Below are 22,655 nucleotides of genomic sequence, written 5' to 3'. Positions count from 1 at the left end.
TTTTGCAGTACGCGGGCCTCTCACTGTTGTGGCCTCTCCCTCTGCGGAGCACAGGCTCCGGACGCGCAGGCTCAGCGGCCATGGCTCACGGGCCCAGCCACTCCGCGGCATGTGGGATCCTCCCAGACCGGGGCGCGAACCCGGTTCCCCTGCCTCGGCAGGCGGACGCGCAACCACTGCGCCACCAGGGAAGCCCAGTGTAGTTGATTTCTAATCTCACAATGTTGTGGCTAGAAAAGATGCTTGATATGACTTCAGTTTTCTTAAATTTACCGTGGTTCGTGTGACCCAGCATGCGATCTATCATGCAGAATGTTTCAGTACCTCATCCAAACATATACTTTTGAAGTTAAACACAATGTTCCAACACACTTTAATTTATTTAATTATCCCAACAATCCAATAAGGTGAGTACTATTAACTCCATGTTACAGATGAGGAAACTGCAGCCCAGAGAACCTCCACACTATACTGCCCCATCGAAATTAAAGTATTGATACAGAACACAAGTTACAATAATTAGAAATTTGTAAAACAATGTAGACATCGTCAACAAATATAAACTAAAAGACTTACAGAGTAATTTTATTCGGAGGAAGGGAAAAGAGAAAGGGGAGTAAGGGTTATGATAACAAGAAAGGAATTACCTCTAAGTACACATTTTTAAAGATATCAATTGCTCCCAAATCAGAACTAATTTAGACTATAACTTTGCCAGATAACGAGCAGGAAGGTTTCTCTCATATGTTCAGAAACACAAAGACTATAGAAAAGGAATCCCTTTAGTACCTGAGGCCACAAGCTAATCCACACCTCTGAGTATATCTAGCAAGACCACAATATTAAAAAATCGAAAGAAGAGAAAGAGAGAAATGAAGAGGAGCAAAAGAAGTGAGAAAGGTGACACAATGTACTACCACAGGTGTTGCCTGTATCTGACCAAGACTGGGGTCACTGATAGAGTAATGTGCTCAGCAAAATATGTTTCTTAAATGTACCTGGGATAGACTCTCTGATATGATGAATTAATTCCACATAAGCTTCTCTTGAATATCTGCAATAAAGAACAGAAAGAAAAAGCTAAGATGAAACAATCTTCTTTAAATGAATGCTATAAGAAGGTAACACTATGAACTAATCACATGTAATTACTTCTCATTCACATAGGACAGTACAAGAGTAAGTATCTAGAAGAGTCCTTTTGATCCAAATCCTGTACTATAACCTAATCCAGAGCCTATAAAATTTTAATTCAAGAACATAAATTACTCTAAATAGATGTTTTTATTTAACTAAGAAATGAAGGCAAATTAACATTTAATATCTCTAAAACTCTTTGCCAATGTGGAATACAAGGAAATTACTAGTTCCATACAGCTTGCCATTTGTCACATGCTCCTTTCAGTCTTATCTTTGTTATACTTACTATTCCCAAAGTGAGTGAACACATGGAGCTATATTTAAATTCTAAGACCTAAAAACCTTTAATGTTAAAAGCTAAAGGATTAAAATCTCAGTGTGCCACACAGTAGGTGCTTAATAAAACACATGCTAAACAAATGAAATGAGTGATCTAGTCCTCAGTCTATACTTACAGAACGAACAGAAGCAAGTTATAATGTCCATGGGTTTACTCATGTAATAAATATTTAGTGAGCAGCTACTGTGTGCCACACACTACACTAGGTTCTTAGACACTGCTTGGTCCTTAAGGAAACATGGAAAGGTATGGGATGCACCCCCCACAACCAAGTCTGACCCCCTCCGCATGGCCTCCAATACACGGCTGCTTCCACTCTGGGCTGGTAGGTGGATCTGTTTACAGATATTGTCCCTCTCATGAATCAGCTGCAGAACCTAATCAAATAGAACACATTAAAGGTCATCAAAGTCTCACCAGAGAATCTTGCAGAAAGGAATACCACCCCCCACTGTTTCTCCACCAGCGTTAATTTTTGAGAATTAAGAGACTGACTAAACCAAAAACATAAATTACTGAAAATCTTTACTTTTGCTCAACCCACGTTCTTTCTGTCCCAGACATTTCACCTGATGGCATCTCTGCTTTCAAAGAGTGAAGAAAGTAAGCAGAGGTCAGATTCAAGCCATGGGGCTATACAGGGGTAGTGCCAACACAGACCAGAAAGGAAAAACAGCATTTGTTTCATCCAGCTTACGAACTAATTAGCCACTTTAAAAGATATCATCAAGAAACTACAACTAGGAGAAAATACCTGAAAAGAATATACTGACAAATTATTTGTATCAGGAATACATAAAGAACTTTCACAACTCAATAAGACAAATAACACAGAGGGGAAAAAGTAGGGGTGGGGCCAAAACACAGACATCTCACCAACACAAAAAACCTTCCAAAAAAAGCCTTCACACATGAGCTACATACTACATGCCAAGCACATTGCCGAGTATGTTCTACCCATTATATCTATTTCCCAATAACCCAAAGCAGGAAGTGATTATTAACCATTTTACAAACAAAGATGACAAGTTGAAAAGGTCACCCCTACTGGTAAAGCAGTGGAAGAGCCAGGACTGAACTCGGCTCTGAGGCCAAAGTCTAGACTGTTTCACACTGCATCACACTGCCCCCCCACCTGTCCTTCCCACAACATCCTGTAATAAAACCTCTCTCTGCACAGCCCTCATGGTCCCCCTGGTGGTCTTAAAATCAGTCCTTTACTTGCCCCCACCTTGGGAGACTTCAAATCTTTCCAAAGGATGGGTGGATTCAGAGGGCAATATAGTAATACACCACAGGATCCCCTGATCCTCTGAGGATGGATACCTCTGCTGCATGCTACTGGCTGCAGCCTTTGGCATGCTTAAGGATACTGATGTCAGTTCGACACACTAAACTCTCAATACTCACCTCATCAGGAAAGTCCTTGGGGTGGGGAGAGGTGAAACGAATCCTCATTTCTGGATCTATTCTGGAGACCTGATCCAGAAGGTAAGCAAAACGAAGGCCCCCTTGCTTGGCTTTATAGTTGGTGGAAAAGCCACGGCTAAGGTTGGTGGACACTGCATTGTTGAACTGGACCTCTGAACTGTCCCGAAAACTATTAACATTCTGACCAAGGAGTGTCACTTCTTTCAGCCCCTGAAAAAGGGAAAATAAATATACTGGAAGCAATTTTAAAACAGGTTTGGCAGCTTCATACCAAATCACTAACTAAAATTAGCTAAACCTACCAAGAGCCATCCATAAATGTACTCTGTCTTTAACCCAATAATTTCATACTTGGGCATCTTGTCTGAAGAAATAAACTTCAGAATAAAACCTTATGTAAAAAATCTTCAAAGCATTTTTTAGAATAGCAAAAAAGCTGGATTCAAGCCCCATGTTCAATAATAATGGTTAATTTATAACACAAAAAATCAAATTATGACACCATTCTGTCCACTGAATGTTATATAACCATCACCTATGAAGTATTTTTGCCAAAAATATTTAGTCTAAATCCCATCAAGCTTTTACACCTAACTTCCAGTTTACCAGAATTCAGGGGAATATTTTAAATGACAACATATGAAAGCAATCAGACAAACCCAGACATGCCTAATGTATCATTTAAGACACACAACAAAAAAGTGAAAGGACTGTTTTAGATTAAGAGAGATTGAAGAAATATTACAATACAATCAAACAAAACTGTACAAATCTTGATGGGATCTTGGTTTGAAAATAGAACAGTAATAAGATATTTTTGGATAAATTAATAAATTTTGAATATGGGCTGCATGTTAGAGAATATTAGTTAATTGTTAAATTTCCTATAAATGATAATGGTATTATGGTTATAAAGGGGAAAATTCTTTATTCTGAGAAGACACATACTGACGGATGCAGGGCAGAGTGGCCTGATGACTACCACTTACTTTCAAATGGTTCAGAAAAAATATATTTATATATCTACAGAGATAGGCGGATAAAGGACATATGACAAAATGTTAATAATCATGTTTATTAGACTAGTCTTTCATCCTGTGTTTGAAAATCTGCATTGTAAAAGTTCAGAAAGGGGCTTCCCTGGTGGCGCAGTGGTTGAGAATCTGCCTGCCAATGCAAGGGACACGGGTTCATGCCCCGGTCCGGGAAGATCCCACATGCCGCGGAGCGGCTGGGCCCGTGAGCCATGGGGGGATCCCACATGCCGCAGAGCGGCTGGGCCTGCACGTCCAGAGCCTGTGCTCAAAAAAAAAAAAAAAAAAAAAAAAGTTCAGGAAGAAGAATAATGGTTTCTATAAAGACTATTTTTTATAATTTTATTTTGACATAACTTCAAACTTACAGAAAAATTGCAATGGTATAAAAAACTCCCAGGACTTCCCTGGTGGTCCAGTGATTAAGAATCCGCCTTCCAATATTAGGGAAGCAGGTTCAATCCCTGGTCAGGGAACTAAGATCCCACATGCTGTGGGGCAACTAAGCCTGCGCTGCAACTACTGAGCTCGCGTACTCTAGAGCCCATGCACCACAACTGGACAGCCCGCGTGCCATAACTACTGAGCCCAAATGCTCTGGAGCCCACGTGCAACAACTAGAGAGAAACCCGTGCACCGCAACAAAGAGCCCATGTGCCGCAATGAAAAGATCCCACATGCCACATCTAAGACCCAACACAGCCAAATAAATAAATAAATAAATATTTTTTTAAATTAAAAAAAAAAAAACTCCCATATACTATTTGCCCAGATTCAATAACTGTTAACATTGTGCCCCATTTCTTTATTATTCACATTCACACCTCATGTATATACTTTCTCTCTCTACACACACACGCAAGCACACATTTTGCTAAGTCTTCTGAGAATAAGTTGCAAACATCATACTCTTTTACTTCTAAATATTTCAGCATATAAGAATATTTTCTTATATAATAGTAGTCACAGGACAACTATCAAAATCAGAAATATTGATAATATTATCTAATCCACATTCCATAAGCCAAATTTTCACCAACTGTCCATACTATGTACTTTATAACTTTTTTTCTTAATCTTTATTCAGCAACGGCATGTCTAGAAATTTATCTTATGGATATAACTATTAAGATGGACAAAGATTAATGCATAGAGATGTACTTCTACACAGCACTGTTTTAACAGAGGAAGAACTGAAAGCAATTTGAAAGCTGCTGTCCTACAAGTAAACCATAGTGCATCCATACCAAGGAAGGCCACACAACTACAAAAATAAATTAAAAGCTGTTAATGACATGAGAAAATGTTCACACTATTACAGACAGGATACAAACTTGCTTAGGCAGTGACATCACAATCACATAAAAATATGTAATTTTTTAAAATATTTTTTTCCCTGATTAGAATCCCACTCCAGGACCATGCAATGCATTTAACTGTCAAAACCCGAGTCTCAGGCTTCCCTGGTGGCGCAGTGGTTGAGAGTCCACCTGCCGATGCAGGGGACATGGGTTCATGCCCCGGTCCGGGAAGATCCCACATCCCGTGGAGCAGCTGGGCCCGTGAGCCATGGCCGCTGAGCCTGCGCGTCCGGAGCCTGTGCGTCCGGAGCCTGTGCTCCGCAACGGGAGAGGCCACAACAGTGAGAGGCCCGTGTACCGCAAAAAAAAAAACCAAAAAACAAAAAACCCCGAGTCTCCATAAAGACTATTTATTTTTACAAGTTGTGACATAATGTTAGCTTAAAAAACAGGATATACTAAATGCAACATGGATCCTGGATTGGATCCAGAAAGAAGACATTAGTGGGGAAACTGGCAAAATCAGAATAAAGTCTGAAGTTAGTTAACAATAATATACCAATGCTAATCTTTTAGTTGTAAGAAATGTACCAAAGTTAAGTGAGATGTTAACATTAGAAGTAACTATCTTTGCAACTTTTCTTATAGAAAAGAAAAGCTTGAAGTTATTCCAAACCAGAAAAATTTTTTAAAAGACAATAAGATATAAAACTAAGTAAAACACACACACATATAAAGAGATGTAATGACCAACTGAAAAAAGAGTTATGGGACAATGGGGAAAATGTGAATATGAGTGGACTAAAATGAAAAGGTATTTAGCATTTTTTGTTAATCCTGTTAGAGGAATTAATGGTATTGAAAATATCCTTATTTTTTTTTAGGGATACACAATTACTTAAGGGTGAAATGTCATGCTGTACTCTGAGATACTTAACAACAAAAAAAATAAAGTAAATATAGCAAAATGTAACAATTATTAAATTTCAGGGACTTCCGGGGCAGTCCAGTGGGTGGGACTCCACGCTTCCACTGCAGGGGACACAGGTTCGATCCCTGGTCAGGGAACTAAGATCCCACATGCTGCGGGGCAACTAAGCCCACGCACCGCAACAGAAGATCCTGCATGCCACAACGAAGATCCCGAGTGCCACAACTAAGACCAGATGCAGGCAAATTAATTAATTAATTTAAAAAAAAACACACACACAATGCAGAATCTTAATTTTTCATAAGTCAATGTCTTTGAATTCACTAAGATTCACTTTAATGTTATTAAGTTCCTTCTTTTACATGCAAATACCCTAGAAAAGTTAGAGGGTTTCTGTCATCACCTCAGTCTATTTAAACAGAATAACTCCATCCCAAAGGAGTGAGTTTTGGTACTGTTGGGGAGCTGGAAGGGGAGAGGAAGGAGACCACTTTAGACCACTTTGGATAGCACTGGGTGAGGTAAGGTATGAAGAATACTCACAGTGCCTGTGAGCAGCCAGAGATCAAATCAGGGAACTAAGAATCTGGGGATGGGAGAAGAGAAGACAGTGTGCCAGAGTGCACAAACAAAGGCAAACTGTTGACTTAGAACTGGAGCAGGGGCTAGCCTGCCATGGTTCCTAAGCCAAGCAAGTAAGAAAACACAGAGACTCAAGTGGAAGAAAAGCTCTGTATTTCCACCTATTGTCCTCTTTTGCAGTGCTGGAATATTAGGGCCTAGGGTTAGGGAGAGACCTCAAGGGCTGAGGGACCAGCTCCCAATAGGAGGAAGGCAGGAGATAGCTCCCCTCTGGCCTCTGATCTGATTCACTACCCTCACCTAACCTCTGTCCCTCAACTAGTGAGCTGGCTCAGTGACAAAATGAACAAGAGATTTGGGAATAGCCTAGAATACAAAGACAGACTAATAAATCATTCTCTGAAAACTTACTAAGTGCCAGTAACAATTGTCCTTCCAGTAACAGTCCTTCCAATAACCTAGCAAAGAAGGTATCTACCCTATTTTCATAGATGGGGAAACTGTGTTTTGAAGAAGATAGTTAAGTGACCTATGCCAGGGCATCAAGCCAGAGAATGGTGGAGCCAGAATTCACAATCATCTGATTCATGCTCTCTCCATTCTACTGTGCTGCCGTCCAAGCAAACCTCTCAGTGGATCTGCCTATAATTCCTGGGCAGCAAACCCAAGACGTACACCCAGGTATTTCCTTCTGGCCAGGTATGGTTCTGAACTTGTACAGCTTAGAGACAGCACAGGCTGCAAAACTAGAAAGGCTGTCCTCATCCTCCCACAGACACGCTCCCAGTAAGTAGGGCTGGAGAATTTTTCACCTGCTCAGAAAGCTTCCTCACTTCCTCTAGAATGGAGGAAACAGGCCGACTCCTCTCCCGGCCACGTGTGAAAGGAACAATGCAGTAGCTGCACATGTTGTCACAGCCTCGCATGATAGACCTGGGGAGGAAAGCACCAGAACTTAGTAACAGGAGCAGGATGGCCTGGTCCAACCCAAGGAGCAGCTCCCTTGGCATTATCCTTTGGCTCTGAATTCTCTTGGCAACAGGCTCACACTGGACCAATCGGAGATCTAAGAAGCAATAAAGCAGACATTTTTTATCTTTAAGAACTATTATGGGGAGTTCCCTGGTGTCCTAGTGGTTAGGATTCCAGGCTTTCACTGCCATGGCCCGGGTTCAATCCCTGGTCGGGGAAATGAGATCCCACAAGTTGCACAACACGGCCAAAAAAAAAAAAATTATTATGTGTTCATCACAGGATATAAACCAAACTGTAATTGGTGGATGCAGTGGTTACCCTAAGGGACCGCAGTGGTGAAGGAATGGGTTGCAGACGTACCACACCTGGACTTTCTACTGTTTATATTTACATATTTTTGAACTCTTTAAATCTAGACCAGAAAAAAATAAATATTATAAAGAGTGTATTAGGAATGGAGACCTTGGATTTAAAACACAAGGTTCTGCATCTCTCACTCATTCCTGATCCAAATGCTAAGTATCTAAGTTACATCACCCTCTTTCACTGCATCATGTATATGAAAGCCTAAATTTATCTTAAGGAAATAATGATGGATAGATGTATAGTAAAGATGTTCACTGAAGGACTGTTAAATAAATGTTAGCTATTAATTTTTATAAAGCATTCCAACAACAGAGTATTGGATAGCCATTAAAATGAGAGGTTGGCAAACTTCTTCCATAAAAACCAGATGGTACATATTTGAGGTTTTGCAGACTATACAGTAGAGACTCAACCTCCTCACAACTACTCAATTCTGATATGTAGTGGCAAAAGCAGCCACAGACAATATATAAACAAATGGGTATGGCTGTATTACAATAAAACTTTATTTACTAAAATAGGCTATCAGCCTATTTGCCAATCTGTTAGAGAAAATTTCATGACATAACAAATGTACATTATTTTAAATATGAAAAGGTTATAAAACCAAGTACACCAAGAGCCAATTTTTATAAATAAATATATACAACGCATACACATACAAACACAGAAGAAAGAACAGAGTGATACACACCAAACTGATAATAGTGTTTATCATTAGCTGGTAGGAGTATAGGTAATTCTTACTCTTCTTTATGTTTTTCTATCTTTCCACATATTCTTCAACAAACATGAACTATTTTGTCATCAGATCTTCTTTTAACTTAAAAGATGAGAGGAGGGGAAAAAAAGATCCTGAAAGCCCTAGATATTTTAAGTGAAAAAAATAATAAGAGTATAGAAGGGAGGGTAGGAAAGATTCCATATTATATACATGAATGCATGTGCAAAGAATACCTCTGAAAGGATTATATAAGAAACTCCTAACATGGCTGCCTGTGAGAGGTAGCCTAGGAGACTGAGGATGACAGGTGTGAGGGAGTCTTACTATACCATCTTTTGCCTTCAGTTTTTTGTACTATGTGCATTAATTTTTTTAATGTAATAAAATTAACATGTTATTTTAAAAGTAAGAAAGGAGAAGCTGACTCCCCATCTCTTGGTCAGTGACTCACACAAAAGCAGAAGTGGCACTGGGCCTCATCTGGACTGGCACGACATCAGCATAGGTCTCATCCAGAGAGAGCAGAACATTGGCAGCTTGCTGGCCTGACTCGGCAACAGCAAGCAGCCGAGGAAGGTCCCTATAGGCATCTGGACCAGCCAAAATATCCACCATTTTCTCTCTGTTGAGGATCTCCTCCTTCAATCTCTCAGCCATGCAGCCTGGGAGGGAAAAGAAATAAGCTAAGACCCGTTTCCAAATTCATCTCGTCTCACAACTTCTTTTCTGATTGATTCCTTTTTCATTATGTAGTGTCCTTCCTTGTCTCTTGTAACATTCTTTATTTTTTTTTTTTTTTGTGGTACGTGGGCCTCTCACTGTTGTGGCTTCTCCTGTTGTGGAGCAGAGACTCCGGACGCGCAGGCCCAGCGGCCATGGCTCACGGGCCCAGCCGCTCCACGGCATGTGGGATCTTCCCGGACCGGGGCACGAACCCGTGACCCCTGCATCGGCAGGTGGACTCTCAACCACTGCGCCACCAGGGAAGCCCCCAACTTCTTTTTAGTACACATTCTTTCCAGCTGGATCAGAGACCAGGTCACAGAAACTTCTCTAGGAGTTTAGCATCATCCCTCAAATTTGCCCAACACTTTTTTTACGCGGGCCTCTCACTGTTGTGGCCTCTCCCATTGCAGAATAGGCTCCGGACGTGCAGGCTCAGCGGCCATGGCTCACAGGCCCAGCCGCTCCGCGGCATGTGGGATCTTCCCGGACCGGGGCACGAATCCGTGTCCCCTGCATCGGCAGGCAGACTCTCAACCACTGCACCACCAGGGAAGCCCTGCCCAACACTTCTATACCTTTGGAACCTGCATGTTCCTATATAAGAAAACCACAAGAAAAGAGCTCTACAGAAATTCAATTAAATGCCTGGAAAAAATGAAACCACCATCCAAAAACCTTTCTAGACATGAACCACCTCTTTTTTCAACTGAAAATTACTTGGTGCTACAAATAACTATTTTGTGTCAGGAACTTATTTATTAAAATAAAACTTATTTATATACAACTGCACTTACACACTTTATCCCTCTTGTTGCCCATAATACTTATTAAAACCTATAAGAAATGAGTTATCCATCTATGCTGGTATCTTCCATAATCAAGAATACCACTGTTGGGGCTTCCCTGGTGGTGCAGCGGTTGAGAGTCCACCTGCCAATGCAGGGCACATGGGTTTGTGCCCTGGTCTGGGAGGATCCCACGTGCCGCGGAGCGGCTGGGCCCGTGAGCTGTGGCCGCTGGGCCTGCGCGACTGGAGCCTGTGCTCCGTGACGGGAGGGGCCACAACAGTGAGAGGCCCACATACCGCAAAAAAAAAAAAAAAAAAAAGAATACCACTGTTATTAGTAAAACTATACAATTTAAAAATCCATTTTATTTAAAAAAAAAAAACAACACTGGTTTAAGAACTATTCTTGGCTGTACAACCGTGTATAGCAGCATCATTCACGATAGCCAAAAAGTGGAAGCAATCCGAGTGTCCATAAACAGATGTGATATATACATACAATGGAATATTATTCAGCCTTAAAAAGGAAGGAAATTCTGACACAAGCTACAGCCTGGATGAACCTTGAGGGTATTATGCTAAGTGAAAAAAGCCAGTCACCAAAATGTTGTATGATTCCATTTATATGAAGTACCCAGAGCAGTAAAATTCACAGAGGCAGAGAGTAGAATGGTGGTTGCCAGGGACTGAAGTGAGGGAGGAATGGGGAGTCATTACTTAATTGGTGTGGAGTTTCAGTTTGGGAAGATGAAAAAGTTCCTGAAATGGACGGAGGTGATGGCTGCACAACAATGTGAATGTACTTAATACCACTGAACTGTACATCTAAAAGGGGTCCAAATGGTAAACTTTAGTTTACATATACTTTACCACAATTAAAAGAAAAAAACTATTTGGGGGATTTTTGACATTCCTAACAGATATATTCCCAGGGGCTTCTATAATGAAGGAACTGGAATGGAACAAAACATTCTAGCTAATCTTTCCATCCTCCTGCATCACTTAGTACATTAATCTGTGTAATAAAGGATATGCTCCAACCTGCGTTTCAACCCATCATCAAGAAGAATTAATTTAACTATTCCACAATGGACACAGTCTATTTTAAGGTTAAGTACATTGACTAAATTCTGGGACCATGAGGGTACAGAATATTTATTTTTGAAATATGCCTCCCAGCTATCTATACCAGAGCTGTCCAATAGAACTTTCTAAGACAATGGTAATGTGCTTTATCTACACTGTTCAAACTGCTAGCACTAGTCAACTGTGGCTACTGAGCAGTCAATATGTGCTAGTGAGACCGAAGAAGTGAATTTTTAATGTTATTTAAGTGTAATTAAATTTAAGTGACCACATGTGGCTAGTGGCTATTACACTGGTCAGTGAATAATTAGATCTTCACTTGGGCATGCTTCAGGAGTCAAGATAAAAGGTTCCTACGTGGTAAATTCAAGCTGTCCCTTCAGACTCCAAACTCTCTCCTATCCACTACTCTGTGCCACCATGAGCCCCATCAGACTAGTAAGGACAGATCACTTTCTGAGTACAGTACCTATTACTTTAAGGCACTAAGAAAAGCCCTTTTATGAGCTTTATCTCATTTAGTCCTACAGCCTCTGACATTAAGTATAAGAGTTGAATGGCATGTATAAGACTGTATAAGATTTCTTCACCACTGGGAATCCAGCCTCTAAGGGAAACCCTAGCATATAAAGCTACATGGAGCCCAAGTCTCACAAAACTCACAAAATCTGCAAATTACCAGATACCTAGAATCCCAATCCTCAGAGGCACTTGGGAGCGGAGCCGTTTTGACTTCAAGGATTTGAGCTGATGTAAACGATTCCAGATGGTCTGTTCAGCCTTCTCCCTGCAGAGGTCAAAAAAGGTAGACCTGAACCTGAAAATAAACTACAAAGCAATCTAAAAGAGCAAGACAATGGGAAGAATGGGAATTCCCTGGCAGTACAGTGGTTAGGACTCCACGCTTTCACTGCAAAGACACAGGTTCAGTCCCTGGTTGGGGAACCAAGATCCTGAAAGCCATGCGCTGTGGCCAAAACTATTCCTAGAATGATGCCCTCCCTGCACATCTCCAAATCCTGACAAGCCTTTAAGCCAAAATCAAAAACAATCTACTCCACAAAGCCCTCCCCAACTCTCCTCTGTTGGAGAGTTTGTTATTCTGTCACTTTAACTATTCTATTCCCTGTACTCAGCAATTTCTCCCTTTAACTGCTTGATTCTTTTACCTAGTGCTTTCTGCCAGATGTTAGAGCTATTTGTGTATGTGTCTTAGTTCCCATATCAGACCAGACTCCTCAAAGTCAGGCTCCATGGAAGAAGGGTTCATTTCTGAATCTCTCAAAGAACCTAGTCCAATGTCTTGCAGCAAAGACCCTCAGAACAAAAATGTTGGATTAATTAATTGATAGTATAGCCAGCTGAGGAAACATAACACCAACATGCCTTGTACGCAGAAACAAAGTAATAAACAGGGTATGTTCATTTCTGATGGATGCCACCCACTTCTGTTCAGAAGAACTCTGTCCCTGACCACTGACGGTACCTAGCCCTTATGATGTGAGGTACATCATAAACATGTGCCATTGGCTGCAAGAAAAACCCAAGGAAAAGTTGGGCAACTCAGCACACTCTCGGTTTCCTCATCAATAAAATGAGTTTGATAACAGCACCTACCTCATAGGGTTGTTGTGAGAATTAGTTAGTGCACATATAGTACTCAGTACAAGACCTGACACACAGTACACGCTTAGCAAATGCTGACCATTCTATCATTACTATCTCCACTGGTGTAAAACTGCAAATCCACTGGCTCATCTCCATAGGTAGGGCCAGCCTGGCACCGTTGGCTCTGGCATTATTAAAGAAAATATATTCACTCTCTAGGTAAAGAACAAATTCCCACCTGATAGAACATGTGACAAGGAGGACCACATCAGCCTGGGTGGAGAGAAAGGAAAAAAAGGAAAATTATGATCTTTGAAATTAACCGTTTAGAATCACTGCCCACAGCCCTTTTTTTTTTCAGATTGTGGTGAAACACACATAACATAAAATTTACCATTTTAACCATTTTTAAGTGTACAGTTCAGTAGCATTATGTACATTCACACTGCTGTGCAGCTATCACCACCATCAACCTCCACAACTATTTCATCTTCCCCAACTAAAACCTATACCCAGGGCTTCCCTGGTGGTGCAGTGGTGGGGAATCTGCCTGCCAATGCAGGGGACACGGGTTCGAGCCCTGGCCTGGGAAGATCCCACATGCCGTGGAGCAACTAAGCCCGTGAGCCACAACTACTGAGCCTGCGCGTCTGGAGCCTGTGCTCCGCAACAACAGAGGCCACGACAGTGAGAGGCCCGCGCGCCGCGATGAAGAGTGGCCCCCACTCGCCGCAACTGGAGAAAGCCCTCGCGCAGCAATGAAGACCCAACACAGCCAAAAATAAATAAATAAATATATTTTTAAAAAAAAAAACCTGTACCCATTAAACACTAACTCCCCATTCCCCTCCTCCTCACAGCCCATTTTTAATCTAGTTCCTTACCTGAAGGTGAGCACCACCTTAAAAGTTTCAAAAATAACTGCAACAAAAGTACACCTCGGTCCCACACTACACACTTTCCTCAAGGGAACTCACTCTCACTAGGCCATAGCCTGCTCCTGAAACTCCACCCAAGAACTGACACACGTGCAGAATCTCACCCAGGAAACAAGGGGAAGCAGGAAATGTGTATACCTCCTGAAGGTTACTGGTCCGGAGGTAGCCACTCTTCTGTAAGATGGACCAGGCTATCTCTGTGTCATTCACATTCATCTGGCAGCCATAGGTCTCAAGGTAGACTGCAATGAGAGGGCAATTTCACTGTAGGCAGATGAAAAGGGACCACATGTCTCAAAAGGTCTCCTCCCCAAATGCCCCAGAAACATCTGAGGCAACTGGTTAGCCGCTAAGTCCCCTGTTGCCTCAATTCTAAGGCATCATTAGTTGCCAGATGTACCCCCAAATTAATGACAGCCTTTCAGAACAAAAGAAATACTACATTATATACACACACCAATTACAAGCCGTAACATTTAAAAATGGAGAAAGCATGCACCTGAGAATCAGGAAATATGGTTATGAAAACAATTAGAAAAGGGAGGACTAGTTGACAATAATTATCAACCTGGGGGGAAATAAATTTAAATCCATGTTAGGGCTTCCCTGGTGGCGCAGTGGTTAAGAATCTGCCTGCCAATGCAGGGGACACGGGTTCGATCCCTGGTCTGGGAAGATGCCACATGCCACGGAGCAACTAAGCCCGTGCGCCACACTACTGAGCCTGTGCTCTAGAGCCAGTGAGCCACAACTACTGAACCCACGTGCCTAGAGCCCATGCTCTGCAACAAGAGGAGACACTGTAATGAGAAGCCCATGCGTAGCAACGAAGACCCAACACAGCCAAAACTAATAAATAAATAAAACAAATAAATTTATTTTTTTAAAAAATCCATATGTTACACTCCTCCTTCTCAAAATGAGGTTCTCCAGACTCTGGAGGAAGCAGCAGTGGCCAGAGGGTACACAAAGCCACAAAATAAAAATGAGGTAACTTCCTACAGTAACTTCAAACGTCTTAAATGAAAGCAAGAATGGCTAACATGACATAAAACACATTTGCACAAAGTTATAAGAACCTCAATTTCACACCGTAGCAAGACCCTTCAAACGAAATTCCTATTTCAACCCCTGCGCCCACCAACGCACTTTAATCCACAAACCCAAATAAATTCTAAATGGAGTTAAAAGTGGAAGGATAATCACATGAAAACCAATAGAAAATTTTTTTTAAAAAAGAAAGAAACAGGGCTTCCCTGGTGGCGCAGTGGTTGAGAGTCCGCCTGGCGATGCAGGGGACACGGGTTCGTGCCCCGGCCTGGGAAGATCCCACGTGCCGCGGAGCGGCTGGGCCCGTGAGCCATGGCCGCTGAGCCTGCGCGCCCGGAGCCTGTGCTCCGCAGCGGGAGAGGCCACAACAGTGAAAGGCCCGTGTACCGCAAAAAAAAAAAAAAAAAAAAAAAAAAAAAAAAAGAAAGAAACAATCAGGATTTTTTTTTAAACCTTCCTTGGCTCACTTCCCTTGTCTAAAAAAAGAAAACACCAAACTTATGTCAGGGAGAGACGGAAGGGAACAACAAATTTTAAAGGACTACAAAATACCGAGCAGGAGTCACAAGGTATACAGACTCCTTGATTTACCAATTCAACTCCTAGAAATTTATTCCAGAAAAAAATTTTTAAAAAAGTAAAGCTATCTATATATGCATGTATCTGTATACACATATATGAGGCACTTATTATAGTGTTATTTATAATATAAAAATTTTTGAAACAACCTAATGTCCCAACAATTGGAAAACATCATGGTACAGCATGTGATATTTTGCACCAATGTTTTTAAATTTAATTATGAAGACTAGTATTTGGAAGAATATTAAATGAAAATAGCACATTACAAATAATTTGCACCGTATGACTGCAACCAAATCATTAAGAATTATAAAGGGAAATTTTTTTTTGAAACAGTGCAAAAGGGGAGAGGTCTGGTTGTCTCTTAATGTCTCTTCAAACTTTTTTTTTTTTTTTTTTAATTTATTTTTGGCTGTGTTGGGTCTTCATAGCTGTGTGCGGGCTCCCTCTAGTTGCGGTGAGCAGGAGCTACTCTTTGTCGCGGAGCGCGGGTTTCTCATTGTTGTTGCTTCTCTTGTTGCGGAGCACGGGCTCTAGGCACGCAGGCTTCAGGAGCTGTGGCACGCAGGCTCAGTAGTTGTGGCTCGTGGGCTCTAGAGCGCGGGCTCAGTAGTAGTGGCCCATGGGCTTAGTTGCTCCGCGGCATGTGGGATCTTCCCAGGCCAGGGCTCGAACCCGTGTCCCTTGCATTGGCAGGCGGATGCTTAACCACTGTGCCACCAGGGAAGCCCTCAAACATTTTTTTTATGGCATTTTAACTGAGTGCATTATGTTTCTCAGAAAACCTCTGCCTAAGCATAATGATTTTCTACAGCACCAATTATGAAACCTACCTTATAACTTAGGATGATCTAAAAATCAGAATAGAGATCATAAGGGTTTCCAAAGGTAACCAAAGAGAGGACTACCCAGGACTTCTATCCCCAAGTTGCGTGTACCAAAACTATAAGTTTCTTTATATTATTGTTACTCGGTAGAGTCTGACGATTCCATAACTTAGCAGCCTTCCCACTCTGTTAACCCTCCAAAGCCAGGTCTGTAATAAAAGACTGTCCCTGGTGGCGCCGTGGTTAAGAATCTGCCTGCCAATGCAGGGGACATCGGTTCGAGCTCTGGTCCAGGAAGATCCCACATGCCACGGAGCAACTAAGACCATGCATCACAACTACTGAAGCCTGCGTGCCCTGGAGCCCTCACGCTGCAACTACTGAGCCCACACGCCACAACTACTGAAGCCGCGTGCTGCAACTACTGAAACCCACATGCCTAGAGCCCATGCTCTGCAACAAAGAGAAGCCGCTGCCATCAGAAGCCCGCACCCCACAATCAAGAGTAGTCCAGAAAGCCCGTGTGCAGAAATGAAGACCCAACATAGCCAAAAAAATAAAGAAAGAAAGAATCAGACTATGGATGCTGGAAAGGAGTAAAGCAGGCAGTCCAAAGAGAAGTAAAGTAAAACCAACCTTTTCTCTGCCTTCCTAAAAGATCATCCACTGTGAGATATGGGGGTGGGTCCTCCACATCTGGAGTAGACGGTTTCTCTTGAGGAACTGAAGCACTTCTTAAAAAATGCTGAAAAGGCGGTCCAGTGGCCAGCCTGGAGCTGAAATCCTTCCAAACTCCATCCTCCTGCCGCCTCTCTGGACTGGGACATGCAGAGCTGCAGACACCACTGTGTGCCCTGCAGGTCCTGAGCAGCAGCCAGGACACAGAGGCCAAGGGCCCCCACCTCAGACATCTCTGCGCTTGGAGGACACACTGTAAAGGATGCATGGCACTAAAACAGCCCAAAGACTGCAAGAGAATGACAGACATCACCAACATTTATTGAACACTATATACAGGGCACTGCTCTAAGCACTTCCAAGTGTATTAATACATTTAATCCTCACAAAAACCCAAGAAGGTACTCTTAATAATATTGTCCCCTTAATAATATTTTACAGGTGAAAAAACTGAGGCAACTTGCCAAATATCACACAAAGAAGTGCCAGAGATGAGACGCAAATTCAGGCAGTCTGTTTTCAAAACAAAGGGGTGGTAGAGATGAAATGAGAAGGCCTGACAAAATAACAAAGTAGCACCTTGTGCCAGGAACAGTTCCAAGGGCTTTAAGTGTATCAGCTCTTTAAACCTTCACAGCATCCTGAGTAACATAGGCAACAGACACTATTATTATCCCCATTCAGAGAGGAGGAAATAGACAGAGATGCTGAGGGACTTACCTAAGCTCCCACAGCCAGTAAGCAGCAGAGTCAAGATTCAAATAAAGGTCTCTATTAAAACAAAGCCTGTGTCTCTAGCCACCTTGCTACACCGCCTCCCCACAATGTGAAAACCATTTAATGAGGGCATCTTCTTTTGGGTTCCTTCAAAAGGAAAGTATCTAACATGGGGGCCCCATATGCCTGATCGGTGACTACTTTCAACCTCCAAGAGCCTCAGATTACTGCCCTTCAAACTTCCCACCGAGACTCTCTCACATATGGCTGGGGGAGAGAGATGGAAAATGGCACAACCTTTACAGAGAGCAATTTGCCACCTTCCATCAAAATTACAAACACACAAACCCTAGATAACTAATAAGAACCTACTGTATAGCAGAGGGAACTCTACTCAGTACTCTGTTAATGACCTACATGGGAAAAGAATCTAAAAAAGAGTGAATATATGTATATGTTTAACTGATTCACTTTGCTATACAGCAGAAACTAACACAATACTGTAAGTCAACTATACTCCAATAAAAATTAATTTTTAAAAAAACACACAAAAACCCTTTGACCAAGCAGTTCCATTCCTAGGTATTTATCCTACAGATAGGCTGTTGTGCAAAATAACCTATGCATAAGGATATTTGATGCAGCAGTGTTTCTAATAGCAAAGAAACAGGAAAGGTCTAAATGTCATCCATAGGGGACTAGTTAAATAAGTCACAGTACATCCATACCATGGAATAAGATGCAACCGTTAGAAAGTGAGGTTGAATCTATACATGACAAAAAAGCAAAGAAGCAAAGTGCTATACTAGATATAGTGGGCCATCCACAAATCTGTGTAGGAAAGAAGACATGAATATTCAGGTACATATTTGTAAATGCACACAGTATCTCTAGAATGCAAAAGAAACAGTGGGTGCCTCCCAGGAAGGAATCTAGGTGACTCAAAGTACAAAAGGTGGAGACTTACTTTACACCACATATTCTTAATGGACCCCACATCTCCAGCCTGACTACCTCACTCCAGCCACACCAGACATCTTTGTACTAATCTTCACTAGCTTCTAGGCTTTTACACATGCTGTTTTCTCTGGCTGGTGTATCTTCACTCAACTGACATGGCCAACTCCTACACTACTTTTAGGTCTCTGCTTCCTCCTGGAAGCTTTTCCTGGCCACTGCCGCCAAAGTCTAGGGGTCCTCCACTAGGTTCCCAAAGCCTCCTTATAACTATCACAAGACTCATCACACTTTGCTGTTAATTACTGCTTATTCCTTGTAAGCCGGAGGTCTCTGAAAGCAGAAAACAAATCTCATTCATTTCTATATTCTTAGTATCTCCCATTCTAGTAACATGGCAGGTGCTATACATGTAAAATGAGCAGATGTGGCCTGTTACTTCTCCAACTCGATCACCTGCTGTACATGCTACCAGCACTTTAGGCAGGAGCAATGCCAACCTACTTTCAAGTGACAGAGAACAACAGACTTTTAGTGTGAACTTTAAAGTCACCCATTTCTGTCTCTTACTTGCGTCACCTTGGGAAAGTCAAATTTCTACCTCTGAGCCACCAATACCACATCTGTAAAATAAGGATAAAAATAATACCCACCTCTCAGAGGTGTTGTGAGAATTAAAGATGTTAAAACCTAATTTGGCATACAGTAAGTCTTCAGTAACTGCACAAACACCTCCTTTGATGGCGGGTATAGAGCATTGTGGTTAACACGCGAGAGACGGAGTCTGACCCAACTGCTGCCTCGCCAGGTAACTTTGGGCACGTGGAAGTGTCTTAAGTTCTGGGAGCTTCCATTTCCTCATGTGTAAAACGGGAACAGTAGTACCTATTACAGCACCTATCTCCATGTCTGTTGTGAGAATCAAATGTGACAATACGAACAAAATGCTTGCATAGCACAATGTAGGGGGCCTCGGTGGGGGCCCACATTAATTGGTAGTCGACAATAACGATGAGACAATAGCCTCATCTCAACATAAACAATAACGCATCCCACTTCATTGGGTGATTACAATGTGTCAGGCGTGGTGCTAAGCGCTTTCCATGGATTCCCGTATTTAATCCTCACAGCAACTGTAAGGCAGGTTCTACTATCATCCTCACTTCACAGGTGACAAAGCTAAGGCTCGGGGGAAAGAGGGCTGACTTGTCCAAGATCACAAACGAGCAGGAAGCGGGGCTGGGGGGCGAACCCCGACAGTCTGACTCCAGGGTCCGCGCTGTAACCACCGCGCCATCCTCCCCCTGAACACCGCACATTCCCAGGGCACCGCCGCCCCTCCAGTCCCAGACGTGGGGCGTGGCCGAAGGCGCAGGCGACCTCCGCCGGCACTCCGTTCACCTACCGCTGGCCGAGAGCCTGGCGTCCGGCCGCGAAAGCTCCTCTCAGTAGGCAAGCCCCGGGCTCAGCTGTCTGCGGCTGCGCACGCACAAGCGCAACTTCCGTTCCGCCGCAATTTCCGTCCGGGGCGCTCCGTCCGGCGGAAGTGCGTCTTCTCTACTGTCCGGGTGGGTCCAAGCTCCTGGCTTTGAAAACCCTCCACTGGTGAGCTGAACCAAGCGGTAACCCCTAGCCGGCAGGTGGCAACTGAGCGCTTGAAATGTGGCGAGTGCGAGTTAAATGTGTTGTAAATGAAAAATACACACCGGATGTCGAAGAAAGAATGCCAGCTATCTCCTCGATAATTTTTATATTGACTACGTGCTGAGATAATATTTGGGATTTATTGGTTTAAATGAGTATATTATTTAAGTTAGTTTCCTCTGTTTCTTTTTACTTTTTTCAGTGTGGCTACTGGGAAAATTTTAATTATTTACGTGGCTCGCTTTCTATTTCTATTGGACAGCGCTGCGTTATAGGTTAAAGACTTCCCAGTTCACGTTTCCAGCACAGAACCCCCCTCCCAACCCCTGGAGTCACAGACACATAGTTCCACTGTCTATAGGGCACCTCCCCTTGGGTACCTATCGACCGTCTCTAACTCAATACAGAACTCTTCATTTCTTCGTACACATCCTAACCCAAAACCTGTGTCTGCCCAGTCTTGCCCATCTCAGTTAATGACCCAAGCATCCTCCCAGTTGCACTAGGAGAAACTGAGTCATTTTTTGTTTCCTCTCCCTCAATCTCCACACTTAATCTATCAGCAAAGTTTTGTCAGCTCTAACTCCAAAATGTATCAAATCTATCCACTTCCCATTCTCCCGTTCTGCTGCAACTCTAGCCCAGGCCACCATCATCTCATCAGAAAGGACAGCAATAGCCTGCTAACTGGCCTCCTTGCTTTTGCCCTTAACCTAGTCTCCTACCAACTATTTCCCACACAGAGCCTAAGAGAGTTTGTTTTCTTAACTCAGATCCTGGGAATTCCCTGGCGGTCCAGTGGTTAGGACTCCGCGCTTTCACCGAGGTGGGCCCGGATTCGACCTCCATCCTTGGCTGGGGAACAAAGATCCTGAAAGCTACGCAGTGCAGCAGGAAGAAAACAAAACAAAACAAACAAACAAACAAAAAACAAGACAACTCAGATCACATCATTCCTCTGCTGAAAACTCCCAGTGGCTTCCCATTGCCTTTGCAATAAAATCCAGATTTCCTACTGTGTCCTAGGACCTGCATGATCTGGCTACTGCTTACTTTTTACTTCTCCAACCTACTTTTTTTATTTCTTACTATTTACTTCTCCTAGCATGTTTTCTCCAATTAACTATATTTCAACTACACAATTTTATTTTGCTCCTTCAATACCCCAAGCACATGTTTATCTCAGAGCCTTTGTACTTTGAACATTCTCTCTCTGGAATGTTCCCCCAAATTGTTTCAAGGCTGGTGCCTTCTCATCCTTCATGTCTCAGCTTAAATATCAGCTCTCCAGAGAGGCCCTCTCTGACCACCCCATGTAAAAGGCTCCCATCACTATCACATCATTTTCTTCTCAGTATTTATCACTATCCAAAATGATAGCATTTTTTGTTTACTTGCCATTGCCTATTTCCTAGACATTCAGCTCCCTGAGAGCAGCGACACATTCTGTCATGTTCACGGCAATATCCCCAGGACGTAGCACAGAGTCTGATTCATAGGAGGGCTTAATAAATACTTGTTGAATGAACAAATGACTGCTTTATGTATTAGTTTGGGTTCCCCAGAAGCAGACCTTGAAAAAAGGACTTGAGTGCAGGCAGGTGATCACAGGAGACACTGATAAGGTAACTCAGGGAATGAGACGGGAGACAGCCAATAAGGAGTGTGTTATCAAGCCAGTTACCAAGGTGGGCATCTGGGTCTTCATTCTGTTGGGGAGTTCTAGGACACAGTGTAAGACACAGACCTCAGAATTATTTCACCCAAAGGGAGAGGAAGCTGGGATAGTTATATACTACCAGCCATGGTGGAAGTATACTCCTACGTGTGTTAATTCCTCAGTGCTTCTACTCTGCCTATGCAGGGAAGGCTGTGGTTTGGGAGAAAGCCCTCTATCAATAAGATGCAGTCACTGACTCCAGCATTCTGAATTACCAAGGCTCTGGACGGCCTGACAACCCCTGCTACAACTGGCCTCTTCGACACCTCATTAGAACTCTGTGAGGTTATTATTGGCCCAAGTTACAGGCGAGAAAACTGAAAATACAAAAAGGTAGTCAAGTGCTGAAGCTCACATAACTAGGGTATGGCAGAACTGGGATCCACCCACAGGTCAGTCTGATCCCAAAGTCCTATTTTTTTTTTTTTTTTTTTTTTTTTTTGGTGGGTACGCGGGCCTCTCACTGTTGTGGCCTCTCCCATTGCGGAGCACAGGCTCCGGACACGCAGGC

At 42.7% G+C, this 22,655-nt stretch overlaps 1 protein-coding gene across 2 annotated transcripts in view; it reads right to left on the bottom strand.

Moving 5' to 3' along the window:
- Nucleotides 1–21,353, bottom strand: part of CDK5RAP1 (CDK5 regulatory subunit associated protein 1) — a 62,233-nt gene extending 40,880 nt beyond the window's left edge. Inside the window, exons 1-10 of one of the 2 annotated variants that reach the window (XM_055089999.1) lie at nucleotides 20,186–21,353; nucleotides 17,065–17,395; nucleotides 14,108–14,211; nucleotides 13,270–13,304; nucleotides 12,110–12,210; nucleotides 9,276–9,486; nucleotides 7,572–7,692; nucleotides 2,891–3,121; nucleotides 1,760–1,857; nucleotides 999–1,054 (exon numbers count right to left, since the gene is read on the bottom strand). In XM_055089999.1, the coding sequence (XP_054945974.1) occupies nucleotides 999–1,054; nucleotides 1,760–1,857; nucleotides 2,891–3,121; nucleotides 7,572–7,692; nucleotides 9,276–9,486; nucleotides 12,110–12,210; nucleotides 13,270–13,304; nucleotides 14,108–14,211; nucleotides 17,065–17,374 (1,267 nt within the window). In that variant the 5' untranslated portion in view covers nucleotides 17,375–17,395; nucleotides 20,186–21,353. The remainder of the gene's footprint in view (nucleotides 1–998; nucleotides 1,055–1,759; nucleotides 1,858–2,890; nucleotides 3,122–7,571; nucleotides 7,693–9,275; nucleotides 9,487–12,109; nucleotides 12,211–13,269; nucleotides 13,305–14,107; nucleotides 14,212–17,064; nucleotides 17,396–20,185) is intronic. The other variant, XM_024128512.3, reaches the window with a different exon arrangement.
- Between the last annotated feature and the right edge of the window lie 1,302 nt (nucleotides 21,354–22,655).

Source organism: Physeter macrocephalus, chromosome 14, assembly GCF_002837175.3.
Source record: "Physeter macrocephalus isolate SW-GA chromosome 14, ASM283717v5, whole genome shotgun sequence".
Lineage (NCBI taxonomy): Eukaryota > Metazoa > Chordata > Mammalia > Artiodactyla > Physeteridae > Physeter > Physeter macrocephalus.
The sequence above is the reverse complement of the archived record's forward strand: the minus strand, read 5'-3'. Positions and strand labels throughout refer to the sequence as shown.